Below are 20,606 nucleotides of genomic sequence, written 5' to 3'. Positions count from 1 at the left end.
TCAACAAACGCGGATGAGGCGTAAAGTGGTCCTCAGGACGACTGCTGAACCACTCGGTGAGATCGCCCTTGACGATCTGCCACACTCGCTCCACCTCACAGTTCACATAGCAGTCGGTACTTGCTTCCCTGCCCAAGAAATGCCACGCCTCGTCCGAGGTAAGCACCATCAGCCTGAGGCGTGGTGCACCGGATTGCTCCACACCGTCATCCCTTTCAAGGGTTCGGCCAACCGCCTTGTACGTCCATGACTGCGGTGGTTCCCCCTCATGCACCTCCATTCCCGTCCCCTCGCCGTCAGGAACTTCCATGACATGATGCCACCTCGCATCGTACGCAGAATCGTGGCCTTTCCGCAGCGCGCATTCTTCCACCCGACTGTCAAGAGCCCACATTAATTGCCGCACCTCCTCCACTCTTCCGCGAGTCGCAGAGGGTTGATCTGTGTCACCCTCAGACTCCGGCTTCGCTCTCCTCCGAATATACCCCTGCGGCACAGCAGACGCTTGATTTCCAGGCATTGCTTCCTTCTGTTCTTTTTAGTTGGATTGAGTTAAAGCTGAACAATAACCACCAAACAGGAGGAGAATAAGAGAGAGATGGGGTAACTAGGCACAGACATGACGGGCAGCCACAGCAAGAGAGTCATCCACACAGTGTGCGACGCACACCACATGCACGAGGACCACCACAACGACGGCAAGTGGGTGCCAACCACCCAGCACAGTGTTGGTGAGAGCAAACAACAACGTGGTGCACACGGAGGGTTCGTCCACGCATCCCGCTCGCCACGGTCCGCACCCCTGTGGCACCGCCGACACCGCACACACTCTGCAAGAGGACGTGGTCATATCGTCACTGACACACGAAAACACACACAAAAGTGGGAGGAGTATTCGGTGCAGCAGCGGCCACAGGCAAGGACTCCAAATCATACACGCCACAACAGCGGCGCATCGTGGTAAGCTCTCACAGGGAAAATATATGTATATATATATATATTTTTTTTTAACGAAAATTTTTGCAATTTGCACAGTACAAAAGAACCATGACGCTGCCTTCAATATTGCATTCGTCGTTCATATTCCCAATGCGTGGCCCTGCAGATATCACCCCTCCACGGTGAAAACAACTGCCTCGTTGTGGTGTCATCGCGCAGCAACCCGCCTGAATAAAAACAAAAGAAAACTCAGGCGTCCTTCCACCTGCAGGGAGAAAGGTCTCCACCGCAGTGTCCTCCATGACGCAAACACCCCACATCCAGTGCCCGGTGTCGTGTGCAGACTCCGCGAGGAGGTTGTGGGCACGCCACTGTGCCACACGGTGTGACCCCCTCGAAACGCAACAGCAGACGTGTCCCCTTCCGGTCGCACTCGTGTCAGTGGCGGCTTCCGCTGCCTCGCTGCGTGCTGGTGGCGTCGGTTACGATTCTGCAGTGTGATAGAAGGTGCCCGACAGGAGCGGTGCTGGGTTGGGTGAGCAATGCCCTCCGCGGCGAGACACACAGCGCGACTCCTGACCGCTGCACTCACGCACTTCCCTCCACTCCTCTCCCTCCATTCGGCAATCGCACAGCCGCCGGCACATTGTCCCCGAAGCAACACACACGTAAAAGCGTCGCGGCATATCTCCCAAGAGAACAGAGTGACGGCCACACGCTGCGGCCATCGTGCAGAGAGGTGAGCCCTCGGAGAACTTTGTTTTAAGACCCCGCGCCCCGCAGGGATCACCCACAGCAACGCACAAAAGTGCAATCAAAAACATTCACCCACCGTTACCGCCATCGCACATCTACAGAAGAGACACAAACACGCAAAAGGGCCAACTCCCGCGCGAACGCACAATCACGTGCACCAACAGCCGAAAAGAAGCGTCTCTCACCTCGTGCAGCATCGATGTGCCGGGCGGTGCTGGATTTCAAAGCAATCATGCTGCACGCGGTGCGCTGCACGCAAAATGAAGGAAACGCAGTGGACCCCCTCCCGGTGTCTCTCTCTTCTTCATGTCCACAGAAGAAAGCAGCAGAAGAAAACCAGCAGAGAAATGATTGGCGATCGTCCATGGACAGCGCAATATTTTGTGCATCGTGTGCGTGTGCCTGCATGTACGCAAAAAAAGAGGCAACAAATGAGGGAAAAACATGTGAATAGACACGGAAACACACAGCAGAGGTGCAGGGGAAATGGAGGAAGAAGAGGACTGCTGAAACTCGTGACTGCACCGCAGCCCCAGCAGCGGCAAACCACAATATATCTGCTAAATTAAAAAAGCATTGATATTTGTTTCCCATTAAGTATTCTTGCAGAAAATAAAAAAGAAGAGAAGATTTTTTCAGCCGCTCAAATCCCCGTGTCCACATGTCATTCATATTCCACTGGGACTCCCAGTGTGCTTCCGTGATTACCATTATTTTTTTTTTTTTTCATTTTCACTTTTCACCGGCGTAGCAGACAGTACCGAGAGCGTCGGCAGTCGATGGACAGAAACAAAAAAAAGATACCGCTCCGCTCAAGAGGTTTTTCCAAATATATAAAAAAGCACAAGAATGGGACAGGAAAGAGCTGCAGCACCCCAAAATAAGTAAAATAAATAAATGGAGAAAACGTTCGCCGGGCTTCTGACCACATCCTAAACACAGTAAAATGGGACGAAAAAGAAGGAATCAATGGGGAGGCAGCGGCTTCACCATACCCTCGATGTTTATTCCATATAAATATTATATTTGGACAGCCACTAATCGTGACACGCTGCACTCTATTCGGACAGAAGATATTTGGTACTTGCGACGTGGCAGCATTTAAAGTCCTCCAGCCACAAGACCCCGCCGCGAAGTGGGAATAAAAACGGGGCGGGTGGGACGGCAAAAAAAAATTTAAATAAGGAAGACATTCTTCCTATCGCTGTCAGCTCCTTCGCTTCTTCCGTCGCAATCATCGAAAGATTCATATAAAATAAGAAATAAATCGTCCAGTAATATCTTCTTCTTATCAGGATGTATTAAGTTAGGCGGCCAGCCCTCTCGTTAGCACTATTCTCACACGCTCACAGAAAAATGGCCGTCGTTTCCAAAGGTAAACAAAAATAAAATAAAAATAAGAAATAAAATGAAAAAATGTGCCCACAAGAAACGTCAATCATTTAAAGGGGTGCGTGGGGAGACGCAAATGCCCCCGCTGGAGGCAGGAACTCCTCGCTGCGATTTCTCAGTAAATGGCCGCAAAGCCGCACAGCCCCAGCAGCAGCAGCAGCGGAAACAACTGCGACACGCCCCCATGCGTGGAGCCGGCACCACTTCATTTTTTATCGTCGCTTTTCATAAACAGTTTCAGTTCATCGACAGTCAGTGGGCGGTTGTGCAGAAAGAGTTTTTCCACCGTCACGTCGATGGTTCCCGTCTTTTCTCCCCCAATGTAGAAGCGTGCGAGTTCAGCCCCCCGCTTCTCAGGTGTTGGTATCGTCTCCGGGCTCCCCACAAGCACACCATCCACGTACACGGATCCCTTGTGGCCGTACTGCAGCATGAGCGCCACCTGGTGTTCTTTCCCCTGCTTCCAACCGCTCTTCGATGGCGTTGTCTCCCCGTTGAATATTGTCAGCCAATTATTAAACTCGGAGTACAACAGTCCAATGAACTTCGTGCCCTGACGGTCCCCCAGAGCCACGCCAATCAGCGAATCGCTCCAACGCGGAGCCTCGTGGACGATCGCCGTCGCCAAAAGAGTGAAGTTGTAATTCGCGAAGCCGTACAGATTATGACCCTCCGGGTCCTTCACGGGCCATGTTGCCCCGGACCCAGGCCCTTTAAATTTGAACCCATTTTCAACCTTCGTTGCCTTCGTCACGGTTGCATTCACGCAACGGTACTCGTCGAGCCACGTGTCACCACTGGCTGCGCTGGATAAAAATCCAACCAGACCAGCCGTGGGTGTGGACGACTCGGAAAAGGTGGCGTCCACCTGTGCCCAGTTCCTTAGGACAAACTTGATCGTCTTCGGCTCCTCCGTCAGGCGGGCAAGTGGAATGGCACTGCCTTTTTCATTGGCCCCATCCTGTAAAAGGTGCAAATTGTAATCTGAGTACAGTATGGTGTTGGAAAACTTCAGACTCACAGCATTCTCCACAAAAAGCGGTCCAAAATAAAACGTGCGGTTGTTCTCCGTGACCCAAAGGTAGAGCGCATTGGCCTTTTTCTCCCCCGAGGCGTACCCTCTCTGAATTTACAGCATGACCTTCCATCCCTCAATGGTCGCGGTGACGAAAGCTCCCACATGCAAACTTTCGTCCCAATGGAATCCTGATGGTGCGTTGACCCAAATGCCCGGGAGTGTTCTGACAGCCTTCGTCCACGTTGCCCCCATGTCACGCGACTAGAACACACTCTGGCCATCCACACAATGAACAATCATGAGAATTTGTCCACTCTCCCATTCGGTGATGCGGGGATCAAGGCATCCCACACAAAAAATGCTCTCTGGAAACACCCAGTTGTTGCCTTTTTCCGTCGAGCAAGTGATCATGGAGAAAGGTTGATTTTTCCAACTTACCACCACCAGGGGAAACACAAGCGCGTCATTCTGCATCAAAATGCCTGAGCCACCAGCAGTCAAAAGTTCCCTCAGGTGATCTTGAGTGTGTGTAGAGATCTGTTGTGAAAGCAACTTGGGTTCAGCCCAGTTGATCAGTGTATTCTGCACGCCGTCCGTGGAATGCGTGGCCTTACCCACAACCAGTTGAATATCCCAGCCATCTTTCTCCCACATCTCATCACCACTGTCATATCCTACAGTATCGCTTCCCACAAGTAGAAACACCTTACTGCCCCTCGCAACTGCTGTGGGCCCGTACAAATAACACAAACGATCATCGCCATACCTACTGCCAATAACGGTGCGTGCCCTCCACTCCTTCTTGGTGATCTCAGAGACAATGGACGGCCGCTTCTCCGCAGCCTTGATGCACCCGGCCACAATGTCGTAAGACCGAATCCCAAACAGGTCATGTTTATGGGCGTTACAATCTGACAAGCCTTCAGCAATGGCAACCATCACCCCACCAGCACGGACAAGAGGGTGAGACAAATGATTTCTTCACCTCACATTGAACAGTCCCATCTCTTGACACCACCGGTTTCTTCTTCGGCACAAAAAAGTCAATCTCCGGAGCCAGTTGCACAACCCCAGACTTACTCTCCACAGCGGCTGCAGCTCCACTGCCACAGCAAACCATCACGACAAGGAGGAGCAGCACCGCGGAAGCAAACACACGCCGGGACATGTTGGGCCTCTGCGGCTCACTCTCTCCTCCTTCCCTCCTCCTTCCGCTGCATCCGGTCACGCGGCAACGGTTGTGTGTGTGGGGTGCCATGACAGCAGCAACACGTGAGAGCATGTAAATATGTGTGTGTAGACTGTGTGTGTGCTGTTGGTCCTTTCAGTGCCTTCGAATTTCACGGTGGCGATTAGCGCTTGTTTTCTTTCTTTCCTAGCGTGTGTCTGTGTTCAAGAAGTGGAGAGTACAGCAGCAACAGCGGCAATACACCAGAAAGGTCAGTGAGGAGCAGAGCACCCACGCAGAGAGCGAGGCACGAGACAATCCGGAAGGGACGGCACGGAGGACCATCGCCCACAGAAACAAGCAGCAACACGGCAAGTCACGGCGGGCTATCGGTGTGTGCGGGCCAGCCCTCACGCGGTGCAACACGCCACACCCAACAGGGAATGACAGACAGACAGGCGGAGGGAGATGAATGGATGCCGCCAAGAGGCACTCACAATCAACATGGCCCGTGAGCATGCGGCCACTCCACGCAGGAACACAGAAAGAGAAAATGACAGGGGGAAAAGCAAGAAGCAGCATAACACACACGGAAGGAACAAAAGACAGGCAGGAAAAGCATCGCCAAGGGCCACACCCTGGCAGGCGACTCCACACTAGCCCTCACACACACACAGAAACACCATCGCAGTGCCGTCAGTCCGCGGGTAAGAGGATTTGGTCCTCCACACAACAAACGCACACACCGCCAGCAATCATCCACCAATAGACAAGAACAAGAAGAGACACACCGCCACCGTCTCCAGTTCTGTCCCACGACCAACGGGATACGGCCACAGCCCGCTGCCGGCACACAACGCACACGGAGCAGGCAATCACCCAAAGAGACACACGCGCAGAAGCGGATCCTCATCCATCCATGACGCGGCGCCTCACTCCATGCAGCCACACAGAATGCGCCATTTCTCCAATAGATCTTATTCGTCGTCCATCCCTTAAAAATGCTTCTGTTATTGATGGGCCTTAGAACACAATAGAAGAAAATGGACAATGCAGTAGTACTGCGACACCGCCAGCCACAATGATTCCCTCATACCGGGGCAATTCTCCAATTATGCCTCGTACGCACACACAATCAACATACCATATAAAGATCACCCAAGGTTTTTCACCAGAAGCCAAGCAACCCCTTTCCCTCCCCAATTTCTTCTGTCACTGTTATGTTCGATAGCGTTGGACATTTTGGCATTTGTATGCTATGCTGCCGCACGGGGCTGGTGCACCCGCACCGCATGCTCAGACACAAGCATCCAAAAATACATAAATCCCACAATATTTTTTACCACAAATCAAACTCTCTCGTTCAATTTCAATTTCCTAATCTATTTTCCTATTATTATTTATTTTTTATTTTTTTTTTTTGCACACTTCGGAGAGCTTCGTCTCTTCTAAAGTCTCTGGACGATATTGACACTTGGTACTGGCGCACCTTTTCCCTCCAGAATGCCGCTTTTTCACGGCCTTCATCGTCGCTCACATTATTGAATTTTACAACATCACATCTCTGCCTGTCATTCATCGGCGTGCTGTCTGCGTGCTGCACATAAATAATATCCCACGACATGTCTCGGGATAACTCCTCCCAACCATTAAAATATGCCGCCAGGCACTCCGTGAACTGCCCCACAGTGCTGGCGGTGGTGTGGTGCCCACCCGCCGTAGCCATCCGCAGCCCAAACAGCGTCTTCCGCGGTAACTTCAAAAAGGAAAAAAAAGTCCACCAGCGGAAAGTTTGTGGCCCACGGTTTGTACAACAGCCGGTGGTTTATACAAGTATTTGTATGGTATTCCATTGCAGCCGATCCACATACAACTCGGCGGGGTGGCCTTCAGGGTTCGCCTTCAGCACCGCGCACTGTCCTCCACGGCGTGCTGGTGGCCTCAGTTCCTTGAGTTCCTCTACTAATGCACCGACAAACTCCCCCAAACATTAATGCGCGCAAGCCAAACCTTCCCATACATTCAGACAAAAGAGTATTCCTCTTCCCCAATACTAGCAACAGAACTAAATCCCCATCACTCATCACGTTTCCCGAAATAGTGCGGTATTCGACGCCCGAGGCAAAAAGATATCGGTGCGTTGAGAAATCCCTCAGCACCAAATTTTCCTCTCGCTCGGACAATCCTCACGAGCTTTTGAGACGGATTCTCAGAGTCCCACAGTCTCACTCCTCCATGTGTGAAGTGCTTTTCACCATCCCGAGACTTGATCCCATCCAAGGCACTCTGAATGGCAGCAGAGTGTGCAATGAATTCATTCGCATCAAAGATGTAACGTGGAAGCCGCCCCACTTTCTCCATGCGTTCTTTGACCATCTTCCAGTATTCCTCTTGATCATCTGCAGTCCCGTCACGCTTCATCCATGCACACATCGCCTTCACATCCATCTCGTCAGGGCAATTCATGATGATTCGCGCGGCTCTTACATGCTTCTCCCAGTTATCATAGTTGCTTACCTTTGGCGATGCCACCACAATCATGCCCCATCCGGTGCCAGGCAAAAAATATTCCTCTGGCGGTGTCCCTTGCCTTGTCACATCGTAGATAATATACCCTTTCATACCACGCCGGCACAAATCACGCAAAAATTCCTTGGATGCTTCACCACCCACGTATCTTGTCACCGTCCTGCTGGTCTTGTCAAACACGTACGTCGTGCTTCCACCAAAACTGTAGACAACCAAATGGAGTTTCTTGGCATCGCAGTGCAGCAGCTGGTAGAGGAGGTACGAGCCGGCAGCCATCGACTTACCGATCCCGGGCGTCCCAATCAACAGACGCCTCTTGGGCTTAAAGTCGGTCCGACCGTGACTGCTGAACCACTCGGTGAGATCATTCCTGACGGTCTGCCACACTCGCTCCACCTCACAGTTCACATAGCAGTCACGAGTGGATTTATTCTCCTCCAATTTCCACGAGTACGGCCATCCCTTGTCCGAGGCGAGCACCATCAGCCTGGGACGCGGTGCACCAGATTGCTGCACACCGTCATCCTTTTCGAGAGTGTAGCCAACTGCCCTGTACGTCCATGACTGCGGTGGTTTCCCCTCATGCACTTCCATTCCCGTCCCCTCGCCGCCAGGGACTTCCACGACACGATGCCACCTCGCATTGTGCACAGACTCGTAGCATCCCTCCAGGTATATCGGTGCGCTCGGCTTCTTTGGGTTCCTCGCTTCCTCGGCGGCTGCATCCAAAAACCTTTTAGTAGCTCCATGAACACTTGCCTTTACCTCCGCAGCAGCCACCAACCACTTCAGTAGATTGTCCACACCATTTTTGTAAAGCTTGTTTATATCCTCTTCCATATCCATTTCATCCAATACAGCCCTCTCCATCATCTTGTAACGATCGGATGCCTGCATTTCGTTCAATACTCCCGCATCGCAAATATACTTCTTGGGGTCCTTAAAAAACTCCTTCAGTAAGACATCCCGATTGGCGTCCAAAGCGCCCCTGCCGTCCAATTCCATCGTAAGAAAATCATTCAGCTTCATTTTATCCACGCGAACCCTTCCTTTAAACACCGCATACTTAATCCTAGTGGAAACGGCAAATCCCAGTTCTTGTCCTTCTTGCCTTTCCCTTTCTTCTGCCTTCCGCCTCTTTTCTCTCAGTACATAAGAGTGGGCTGTGTTTATCTGTGCCCTTGCAAGAGAAATGACCGTATCCTTTCTTTCAAAGTCCCTCCATTGTCTGAGAGTGATAATACGTTCTTTTTTAAGCTTATTTGAAGCCCCCAATAGCATGTAAAACTCCTCACGCTCTTTTTTAATCTCTTGATATGGCGGCGATGCCTTTATTGTGCTCAATAACACTTCGTCTTGAATGAACTCATTGGGGCTAATTAAAAAGTCCTTCATGTAGACGTTCTCATTGAATTCCTCAACGCCCCTGCCGTCAAAATAATTCCGTAGGAAATCATTCAGCCTCATGTTGGTGATGCTTTCCTTTCCCTTCAGCAGGATGTCCTTTACTCTGCTGCTGAAGGTCCACTGCGGTTGCCGTGGTTCCTCCACTCTTATGCGGGTCGCAGCGTCGGAACCATCGCCGGGGATGCCGCTTCGAGGTGCCATCACAACACCCGTGCGATGAAGCATCCCACTCGCACCGCCCAACTGCGGCCAGCAGGCGCCGCCGGCTCCAAAGGACACTCGCGGCTGTTTCGTCCCGCAGTCCCAATGGCGTTGGGCGTGGCACTCGCACGGCTCGGTGGTCGGTGCGCCATGCAACCGCCCTGCAACGCCTGTCGGTGAAGCAGCCGAGGCCCACCGCCTCCGCAGCAACGCAACGTGCAACCGGCAACAACACCGCCACATTATCGTCCTTTTTTATTTTGTTTTATTCGCGTTGTCTGTTTGTTTTCCCTATCACTAACACTAGTAATGATGTGCACCCTCACGAAAGAATAAAAAGAAAACACGATACCACCGTCCCGATGCAACTCAGCACTCTCCTCCACCCACCACCATTGCCGCACAGGAGACCGCAGTCAGATCGCAAAGTCAGCACCACAACGTGCAGCACACCATCTTGCACCGAACAATGGGCGGGACGCAGCCATGCATCGCCCCGCTACATTTTCCCACCCCTCAATTCTTGCGTGCCCGCACAAAGCAGCAAAAAGAATCAGAGTGCACACAAACCCAACAATCCCCCTCACTCGCTGAAGCACATTATTCGCATGGAGTGGCAACATTTGAAGACACACCAGCAGTAGCTGGCTGCATGGAGTTTCCCTGCCAACCCTGCAAAGAGACACAACAGCTCTGCGGAACAAAAGTGGCACCCATCGGTGTTGCCCGCAGTTCACATGACAGGACAAATTCCACGCACGCATATTTCCGGATTCCTCACTAATTGAGTGCACATCAACAGAACAATTAAAAAAATAAGTGCATCCAAGATAGAATTAAATACGTGAAGAAGTCGGCCTGCTTTCTTCGATGGCGTTGGCGAGTAATCCCGCACAATCCAATCAAAGTGGCACGCCGGACAGAATGGCGTCAGTTAATAAATAAATAATTGCGCCGATGCAGAAGAGAGCTGAAATTTCGGTTTGCATCCGAATTCGAGGGCGACAGCGGCATGAGAGTGTCTATGTGTGCAGGACCTTTCGTGGGACGGTGGCCCTCAATCCCGCCGTGCCCTGGCACAAAAGGGCGACAAAAAAAGGAAGAGCACACTCTCCAGAAAGGGAGTTACGGTTGATCAGTCAACCCCCATTTCGTCTCACACGACATCCACATATGTGCGCTCCACCTCAAATACGTACCTCACTGGACGCCGCATACATGACGTGTGGTTTCGTCACTTGCAATGTGTTTTTCCTCCCGCAAGTAACAAAAAAAAGGGATGGCCATGGCGCACCTCCACTCAGGGGAAGCAATCGGGGCAGACACGGGTGGAAACCAGAGATCACACCAACAATAAGAACAATAATAAAAAGGTAATAACTCCAAGTCACAGAATCGTGCAATGTTCATCCCTCTTCTTCTACATTAAAGGCCTCCTCGACAGAACTAATGCAGCAGACACAAGTGCAGCGCAATATCTTTCTCTGTTCCGCGTTCCATCTTACTTCCCATGAGTGCCACGGCGGTGGTGCCTGCGTTACATCTGAGATAACTCCAAAATATCAGGCACCATGCTGTGGAGAGTGGATGCCTAAAAAGAGTGCCCACGTCAGTGTCTAACTGGAAATGACATCAAATATATATATATATATATATCCGCGACTCAAACTACCCGTGTGTGGCCGTACTAAAGCAAACACTGAGACACGTGTGGAGCAACGTAAAAAGAAAAGGAAAAAAGAAGGAGTAAATAATGAAATACCCCACAGAAATGCATCAACATATACGCAAAGTAATACATCATTCCGCATAATTCTTCGTTCTTCCTCTCGTTCCTTCTACACAACATCAGAAGTATAAAAAGTGACTGACATGCCCTCCCACACAGTCATCGGGGAGCAGGAGAGAGAGTCATTGCAGGCGCCCGCACAGAAATAGAAACAATGCACAGAAAAACAGCGAGAATGCCGTTGCGGAGTCCGATGGGTGGCTGTGGTGCGCAGCAGCAGTGGCCCCACGCCCTCCCTCATCGACCAGCAACGCACACGTCCTAAATTTATTTAGTGAAAGCCACAAAAGGGCGTTATCGTTTTTTTAGCCCTAATGTTTTCTCAAATAAATTCTGTGACACGCACAACAGCCACCATCGCAGAACACGTCCTCATTACTGAGTAAAAATCTGAATAATAACCCCGACATCCGGAGAGGACGCTGCAGCGAAGGGCGTGCAACACACACCCGTGACACAGCCGCCCTGGGCTAGCCTGATAACTCGATAATCCGTTTTTTCCAAAATCAACAAAAATAAAAACAACAAATTAATCAACCAAGCGTCCAATAAATAATAATAATAAAGAAGTAAACACATTGCCAAAAGCACCCACGTTATACCGCATCCATGAGGAGCCTCGTACACTCTCGCCACGTGGAGGTACTGTTTGGGCAGACACTTTCCAACTCCAGCAGAAAGTGCGCCAAATTTTTCGTCAAGCGGAGCATCTTCACCTGTCCAGAAGAGCATAATTAATGCTGCAGCTCGCACTGGATACACGGTCCAGTAGGCTCAGGGCGTCGGAGCGGGTGTCAGCAGCCATGAGCTGCAGCTGTGCGGGTGGTCGGTATGACGACGCGCCGGTGGTGCCTGAGGCGTACGACGATGACGTCATTTCGTGGGGCTTCCGCCCCTCTTCGTCGCTCCCATCGTCATCGCGCAGCAGCGCCTCCAGTCCGCCACGCCGCGGCTCGCGCACCTCCTGCCAGTGGCGGTCCTCCGCGTACCACACAACCATGCTGTACACAGCGATCGCAAGCAGCACAGTCGTCAGCAGCAGCACGATCGCCACGTACGCCCTCGCACCGCCGTCGCTCGGCGCAAGATGGTTGGCCGCGCTCACCAGGCACAGCACCGCAAGGAGCACAAAGCTCGCCGCGCGCATCACCGTCAGGAAGGCCGAGCGCATCATGTTCGTGAAGGCAACCACGCCCGCGCCCGCAAGCAGCACAGCCGCCATGCAGAAGTACTGGACGTGGCAGCCTCCCACGGGCGGATGCACAGCCGCAATCAGGCACACCACACACAGCACCGACAGCTGGAACACGCACCAGTACACGTGGCTGCCCCTCATGTTCGTCAGCATGCCGCCGTACATCCGCTGCTGCGCCGCGGGGTGCCAATACCCGACGGGGTACAGCAGGCGCTCGTGCAGCGGCTTCCTCGAAAACTGCCAGTACTTCGTGAAGCTCGCGCCCGTGTGGCGGGCAATGAAGTAGCACACGCCAGCAGGGAACGCCACACCGTACAGCACGCCAACGACACCAACCACGCGGTGCTGCACGCGGGCGCCGGGCATCGCCAGTGCAAACACAGAGCAAAAGAAAATGCCGAGGTGCATCGCGTGCGCCACGACGTACGTCAGGCTCGGGAAGCGCATCGCCGCCCACGCACTCGCCGCGTCCACGCCGCGCCACCGCTGGAAGGCGGCCGTCACACCGCAGTGCACGCACCCAAACACAGCGGCGAGCAGCGCGTTGCCCACCACCATCCACAGCGGATCAAGGGCAGCGAACACCGACAGGAAGTACGGCAGCGCAACGGTGCTCGCACGCTCCTGCGCCGAGGCGCATGGCATCCTCGCAAACACGCCGAGTGCCTGCATCTCCAGGATGGAGCCCAGCCCGCCGGTCACCACCACGGCAACAGCCGCCGCACCCGCAACGACGCCGGTGATCGCCGAGAGGACGCTGGCAGCGGCGGGCAGCGTGTTCGACCTGATTGTGAAGGACCCAAGCAGCACACCCTTGCAGCCGCCAAACACCGCCGCAGCGTCGCAGCGAATGACTATCGTCTCGTCGGCAGCAATGGAGTAACCGCGGTGCACGGGTACAGCCAGCTCCAGGACGGTGGACAGATTCGTCGCGTTGCGCATCCAAGTCGCGTTGCTCAGCATCGCTCCCCACGGACCGCCGAAGCCGCTCGGCTGCGCCGTCGACACCGGCACAAAGCTCAGGTGCGTGCCGAGCTGCGGATCGCTTGCCCACCGAAACGGCGGCGGCAGCGCCACCATCAGCAGTGTCGGGACGACGCTCCCACCGCCGCGGATGTCGCTCTGCGTCAGGCTCCCACCAGCCGCCGTCGTCGTCACGGTAAGCGTCAGGCACGCCACGTCGCTCCACCACAGCGTGCTGCTCACCGACGCCGTCGGGGTCCGCGTGGGCGACAGCGCCACCGTCTCCGTCATCTGCAGGGTCTCCGTCGGCCCGTACTGCGTTGGACTGCAGTGCGCCGCGCTCAGGCTCGGTGTTGGTGTCGGCGTCGCCGTCCACGTCGGTGTCAGGCTCCCCGTCTCCGTCAGCGTCGCCGTGTGGCTCAGCGGCGGCATGCCGGGCGTGCGGTTGCACCCGTCCACGCGCGGCAGGTACACCGGCAGGCAGTCGCGCCCGTACCCGCCCTCAGCACAGCGGCAGCCGCACGACCCCGACATCGCCCTCGTCGCAGCAGCAAAGCAGCGCACGTCGACGTCGCACACGCCACACGCCACGGGGCGAAATTCCCCGATGATGCCGGCGGACCTGTAGTCCATCGGCCGCAGCGCCTGCCCGTTGAGCGTCAGGCACCCCACGACGAACTTTCGGCCGGCGCCCCCGTGCGAAACGGTGCCGTCCATCACGACAGGCCCACTGCCAGCGTTCCCGTGGAGCGTCAGCGTGCTCTGCGCAAATTACGCACGACGCGGGTACGACGGCAGCGACAGGAGCCTGCCGCTGATGCTGTTGCCGCGCACCGACAACCACGACCCGGACACAAACGACGCCGACCCCCGCAGCACCAGCAGCACGCAACGCTCCACCGCCCATCACGTACAGCACGGCGCCGTTCAGCAGCGACACGTTCTGCACAACGATCCGCACGCTTTCCCGCGCCATCCACGGCACGTAGAGCACCGGACTCACGCCGTCCAGCACAACGTGGCGCAGCGTCACCTCGCCCGCGCCGGCAGGCACAACAAACACCGACCGCACCGTCACGCCCTCGCGGAAAAACACACTTGACGCAGTGCCCACAGCAGGCGGCAGCGCGGAAGCACCCACAGGCACGCACGCCACGCCCACGCCGCCGAGAAGGTAACTGCACGCGCGGTCGAAGAACGACGCCGTCAGCGCACCGAAGCACGAAGCGCAACACCGAATCAAACACCGCGAGGCGCTCGCCGAGCACAATGCCGCCGCTGCTGCTCACAACCGACACGTTCGTCACGGAGAACACCGAGTGGCTCCGCAGACTGAGACACGACGAAAACGCCACACGCATCGCGAACGCGGTCGGACCGCCCGACGCCTCCAGCAACACGCCGTCAAGCACCACCGCGCTCGACAGCAGTTCCATGCCGCCGCCAACACACACCGCCGACCCGCCCGGGTGCAATGAGCTCAGCACAGTGTTGCTCACACGCAGCTGCGACTGCAACAGCGACGTCGCGTACAGCACAAGCGGCGAAGCCACCGCGTCCGTCAGCCCGCTCAGCTGGGAGTAGCGCATCGGCCCCGCCGTCACAATCGTCGAGTCGCGGACCGTCACGTTCGTGTGTGCCGGCAGGTTGTGCACAAACACAAGCGAGCAGTAGCTCCCGGACAGCCCGCTCACGCTCACCTCCAGGCTCCGGTCACTCGCCGGCTCGCCGCTGTAGCCCCGCACGTAGAGCTGCGCACCGCCGTCGCACACGCAGTTCCTCAATTCGATGCGCAGCGCACCGGGGAGCATCGCCGCCACGTCGAACACCACAGCCACGCCGTTCGTGATGGACACGCCGTCCATCAGCACCGTGTCCACGGCACGGCCCACCGTGATGGCTCTGTCCACCGTACCGCCCCGCAGTCGCAGCACCACCGCATGCACTGCGGGCATCCACGCCGCCGCCGCAACCAGCACCAACGCCACAAGCAGCGCCGCAATGGCCATGGGCAACACGCGGTGCCGGCTGCGCGGACACGTACCCACCGCAGACCACATCCACCGACCCAAACAGGAAGCCAACAGGGCTGTCGTGGTGTGTCGCACTCGCCCCGTCAACCATTCCTCCTCCTCAGCAAATCCCTTCCTACAAATGGCAAATCAAGAAACACAATTCCGATAAATCGATATCCCACTACTACTAGTCCCAATATAGCAATTAATCCCCAACACCTTAAAACGATGGTTGCGCTGGTCAAGTCAAAGTATCTCTATCGGCACGGTCAGAGAAGGAGGAGGCAGCTAGAAAAGTAACTAAACACAGCGGCACGCAGAGGCATCCAGCCACAGACAGTCGCCACCACAGCCACTGACGCAAAGCCGCGCGGACACAATCGCGCCACTGACGCCATCGCCCTCCCACCGCCCACGCAGCCCCACACAGCCCCAGTAGCGAGCGGCAGGGTCCAGGAAAGGAGGCACATGACAATTGGCACCGCTCTTACGACCAAATGGCCCCTTCACAGGGCGGTCCCGATGCCGTGGACGACAAAAAAGGGCCGAGATAGGCACACTTATGGCGGCGTTGCAACCACCATCCACAGTGCACGTCCAAGGAATTGGCAAGTGAGTCTGTTGCCAGCAGTCAGCGCGTCGTTCCCCGTTCACGTGGGTCGGCGATGCACAACAAACAGCGACATCATACGCGCACGGCATACACAGAGAGAAAAAGAAAAGGCACGGCGGCAGTACCCAGATACGGGGGACAAGGGTCCACATTGATTGCACAGTCCGATTGGCTCACAGAATTCCTGATGGTGTTCACGCCGTTGCCGCACGGTGCTTGTGGCCTGTGGCTGCTGTGGACCGAGGGAATGATGAGAGGGAAGAGGGATGCGATGCGGTCCTCATCCATCTCGGTTGATTGTGACGCCAGTCACGCCATCTCTTCAGATCGCCTGCAGCAACAACCGTCCCCGTCAGCAGCGGTCGGTGCCTTCCTTCTACACCGGGCGCCGCTCCACCGACGCCGTCACGCGCCTCCTCCATCAAAAACACAACGGGGGATCGGCAGCCACACGCAACCGCCGGCACCGAGTGCGAGAGGAGCAACCAACCATACCAATGCATATATCGTGTGGGTGTCGTTGTGTGTGTGCCTACGGTCACAAAAAAAAAAAAAGCATCTGAGGGCACACAACCACAGCGGGCGTCAGAAAAACACAAACAGGATGAATGGTGAAACGCAACACTGCACGGCTGCCCACGCTGTGGCAAGCCGCGGGACATATGCTGAAAAGTAATAAAAATTTAAAAAATTTTAAATCCGTCTTCCATTATGCATTCACTCAAAAACTTAAAAAACTGCACGCTGGTGCGTGGCCTCCAAATCGGTGAGTTTGTTTCGCCTGCAGATAATAAATAAATAAGATACACTCGTTACAGTCGTTTAAACCCCAGTGCCCACAAATTATTTATATTCCACTGGGACACTCAGCGCGGTCTTGTGCCCCCATTCCATTGTCTCTTTTATTAGCCGGCGCCGTCGGCGTGGCACACAATGCCGAGAGCGCCCATGATCACTTAAAAAGGGGGAAAAAACACTGAGTAGATCCCTTAATTGTCGGACCACAAAAAAAAAAACCCAAAAAAACGCGGTGCTGGCGCTGGGGAGAGCATGCTTCCACATGGAGGAAGAGCTCTGCGCAGCGAAGGGGATGTAAAATAAAATCAAAACCAGAATAATCTTCCGGGCAGCTGGCCGGATCCTGAAAACCTATGGAAACCAAACAAGTTAGGAAAAAAAGTTCGTTAGTTAATTGCTTCAATGTTTTCTTTTTATTCAATGTATAAATTCTGTGGACCGCTAGCATGTTGCTTTGTCCTTACTTAGGATTTAAATATTATTACTTACGAAGTGGCAGACTTCGGGTTCCTCCAACCACAAGACCCCGCCGCGTGGTGGGAATCAAAAGGGGGTGGGTGGGATGGCAAAATAAAAATAAATATTATCTGGCCTCTATCGGCTCCCTGCCCCTACAAAGTCGCGTTCTTCCCAAAAGATTCATACGGTAGAGAGTATCATAAAGAATGCCTTCATTTATCAGGATATAAACAATTAATTAAGTTAACCAGCTCTCCCACGACCATTCTTTTCACAAGCTCCTAGATAAAATGAACGGTGCGTCCACAGAAAGCGGCAATTACTTAAAAGAGCGCGTGGACAGACGCATATGATCCCGCTGGTGGCAGGAAGTCCTCACTGCGATTTCTCAGCAAATAGCCGCAATGCCCCACATCCCCAGCAGAAGCAGCGGGAGCACCCGAAACATACCCTCACGCATGGAGCCATCACCGCTTCCTTTTTCTTTTTTATCTTCGGGTTTCCTGTCCTTGATTGCAGTCATCTCAGTGGAATTCAGTGGGCGATTGTACAGAAAGACGTTCGCCACCGTCACAGGAGAGTTTTGTATACCGCACGCGCCAAAGCAAAAGCTTACAAGCTCAAGTGGTCTCTCACCTGTTAACAGCGTTTCCTCTTCCCCCAGCGGCTTGCCATCAACGTACACAAAGCTCTTGTTGCCTTGCAGCATGAGTGCCACTTGGTATTCTTTCCCCGACTCCCAACTGCCACTTTTTGTTGTCTTCTTGTCGTTGAGCATCGTCATCCACTTTCTATCCGCGGTATACAAGATTCCCATGGTATGCGGGGAATTATTGTCCCCCAACATCGCACCCAGTAGAGGAGCGTCCTCACTCGGAGCCTTTTCGATTGTCACCGACGCCACAAGTGTGAAGTTGTGGCTCAAGGATATATGACGCACATTATCATCCGGAATGTTTACAGGCCACATTGCCCCGGAGTTAGGCTCCGTCAGCTGCAATCCATCCTCGACCTTCGTGGCATTCCTCACCGTTGCATTCAGGCAAAGGTACTCGTCGTTCCAAGTGCCGTTGTTGGCCGATGCGTTTGACAAAACTGCCACCAGACCCGCCGTGGGTATAGACAAGCTGGAGAAGAAAACGTCCTTTTGCGCCCAAGTACTGAGGACGGAGTTGATTGTACTCAGTTCCTCCGTCAGGCGGGAAAGTGAAATGGCACTGCCTTCACCATTGCCCCTCCGTTGTAAAAGATGCAACTTGCCATCCGAGTACAGCAGGGCGCTGGCGAACTCCCCCTTCCCAGCATTGTCCATGCCAACCGGTCCAACAGAAAACGAGCGCTTGTTGTCCGTCACCCAAAGGTGGAGCGGATTGGCCTTATTCTTCCCCGAGGAGTTCCCTCTCTGTGTGTACAGCATGACCCTCCTGCCCTCAATGGTCGCGGTGATGAGGGCATCCACGTGCAAGCTCAGATCCCAAAAGAATGATTGTGATTTGACCCACACGCCTGGAAGTGTCCCGATGGCCTCCGTCCACGCTGTCCCCATGTCACGCGACTCGTACACCTTCTGTTCATCCTCGCAGTCAACAATCATGAGAAGTGAACCCTCCCATTCGGTGACGCGGGGGTTAACGCATTTCGCAGGGGAAACGCCCTTCGAGAGCGCCCAATTACTGCCGTTGTCCGTCGAGTAAATGATCATGGAGTAAACGACACCATTTCCGCTCTTCGCCATCAGTGGAAACACAAGCGTGCCATCCTCCATCAGAACACCTGAGCCACCAGCGGCAAGAAACTCCTTCAATTTACCTTCGTGTGCAGCTATAGTACTCTCTTTCAACAGAGACCTGATTTGGCCCCATTTGATACGTTCAGTCAGCTCGCTGCTCGTAGGTTCCCTCACATCACCCACAACCAGTTTCAGCCCAAAGTTGTCCCATTTCCACTTCCCATCACTTTCATTGTGCAAATCAAGGCTTCCCGCAAGAAGAAACACCTTATTGTCCTTCGTGGTGGTTGTGGGGTGGTAAAAAAAAACCGCACTATTATCCGTTCCATCCGTTGGACCAAGCACAGTGTGTGCCTTCCATGTACTTTCACTCACCTTGCCAACAAGAGTGGACCAATCCCACGTAGCGTCGATGTACTCCGCAACAACATCAGAAGAAATGGGCTCAATTACTTTACCACCTTCAACGACATATTCGGCATACATGAGGCCTTCGGCGAAAGCAGCAATTACTACACCAGCACTGACGAGAGAGGGTGAAGCAAATGCATCCCTCTTCGTCTCTTGAGACGTTCCGCCTTTCGGTACAACCAGCGTCTGATTCGGCAAAAATAGATCGACCGTATGAGGCAATTGCGCATTCCCCGAATTACTCTTCGCGGCGTTCGAAGCCTCACCGCTGCAGCACATCATCACAAAAATGAGGAGCAGCACCGCGGAATTAAACACACGCCGGGACATGTTGGGCCTCTGCGGCTCACTCTCTCTTCCTTCACTCCTCCTTCCGCTGGATCCGGTTACGGGGCGACGGTTGTGTGTGCGGGGTGCCTTCACAGCAGCAACACGTGAGAACATACAAATATTTGTGTGTGGGCGGTGTGTGTGCTGTTGTTGGTCCTTTCAGTGCCTTCGAATTTCACAGTAGCGATTCGCGTTCGTTTGCTTGCTTTCCTAGCGTGTCTATGTGCAAGAAATAGAAAGACAGCAACAGCGGCAATACACAAGAAAGGTCAGTGAGGAGCAGAGCAGAGCACCCACGCAGAGAGCGGGAAAAAAAAAAATCCGGAAGGGACAGCACGGAGGACCATCGCCCACACAAGCCCTCTGACACACACAGACACCATCGCAGTGCCGTCAGTCCGCGGGTAAGAGGATTCGGCCCTCCACACAACAAACGCACACACCGCCAGCAGCCACACACAATGGAAGGGGAAGAGAAGGGACACACCGCCACCGCCTCCAGTTCAATCCCACGGCCAACGGCATACGGCCACAGCCCCGCTGCCAACAAACACAGCGCACACGGAGCAAGCAATCACCCAAAGAGCCGCACGCAGAAGCAATTCCTCATCCATCCACGACGCGGCGCCTCACTCCATGAGGTCACAACGCGGCGCCCCCACACCATCAGGAAGAGACACTCGCCCTGCGCGTTGCCTCTCTCCTCCCTTCGCTTCATGCCCACGGGAAAAAGCAGCAGCGTGTGGGTGCCACACGCACCGCAAAAGAACCATCCGAATCCACTGTGATTTGCACTCTGTGTGCGTGTGCCTGTGCGTGCCTGCGGAAACAAGAGGTAAAGAAGTAAAAAAAGAAACGGAGCATGTAAAGAAACGCAAAAACAAAATGCACAGC

General features: G+C 54.2%; 3 protein-coding genes and 3 pseudogenes across 3 annotated transcripts, besides 11 other annotated features; all 6 read right to left on the bottom strand.

The window, feature by feature from the left end:
- Tc00.1047053509427.98 (retrotransposon hot spot (RHS) protein, putative) lies at positions 1 to 520 on the bottom strand (the record flags this gene model as incomplete). The annotated part of the gene is made up of 1 exon (XM_804981.1): positions 1 to 520. A coding segment is annotated over one exon (520 nt), but the record flags the coding sequence as incomplete, so codon positions are not given.
- Positions 1 to 3,051: a sequence feature (heterozygous, non-Esmeraldo-like haplotype).
- Positions 977 to 1,011: a sequence feature (AT_rich).
- Tc00.1047053509427.80 (uncharacterized protein) lies at positions 1,774 to 2,406 on the bottom strand (the record flags this gene model as incomplete). The annotated part of the gene is made up of 1 exon (XM_804980.1): positions 1,774 to 2,406. One exon carries the CDS (start codon positions 2,404 to 2,406, stop codon positions 1,774 to 1,776), a length of 633 nt encoding a protein of 210 aa, XP_810073.1.
- Positions 2,777 to 3,043: a mobile genetic element.
- Positions 3,052 to 10,910: a sequence feature (areas not merged during assembly with more than two copies in the genome that could not be assigned to a particular haplotype).
- Positions 3,073 to 3,110: a sequence feature (T-rich).
- Tc00.1047053509427.60 lies at positions 3,138 to 5,387 on the bottom strand (annotated as a pseudogene).
- Tc00.1047053509427.50 lies at positions 6,651 to 9,653 on the bottom strand (annotated as a pseudogene).
- Positions 6,665 to 6,695: a sequence feature (AT_rich).
- Positions 10,911 to 11,892: a sequence feature (heterozygous, non-Esmeraldo-like haplotype).
- Positions 11,047 to 11,066: a microsatellite.
- Positions 11,893 to 20,606: a sequence feature (areas not merged during assembly with more than two copies in the genome that could not be assigned to a particular haplotype).
- Tc00.1047053509427.30 lies at positions 11,912 to 15,532 on the bottom strand (annotated as a pseudogene).
- Positions 16,659 to 16,684: a sequence feature (AT_rich).
- Positions 17,099 to 17,525: a mobile genetic element.
- Tc00.1047053509427.10 (trans-sialidase, putative) lies at positions 17,631 to 19,826 on the bottom strand (the record flags this gene model as incomplete). Its single annotated transcript, XM_804979.1, has 1 exon — positions 17,631 to 19,826. The coding sequence occupies one exon, from the start codon at positions 19,824 to 19,826 to the stop codon at positions 17,631 to 17,633; it is 2,196 nt and encodes a 731-aa protein (XP_810072.1).

This window comes from Trypanosoma cruzi, genomic scaffold (genome assembly GCF_000209065.1).
Source record: "Trypanosoma cruzi strain CL Brener 1047053514589 genomic scaffold, whole genome shotgun sequence".
Taxonomy (NCBI): Eukaryota; Euglenozoa; class Kinetoplastea; order Trypanosomatida; family Trypanosomatidae; genus Trypanosoma; species Trypanosoma cruzi.
Note: the sequence above shows the minus strand (reverse complement) of the source record. Positions and strands in the feature narration are given on the sequence as shown.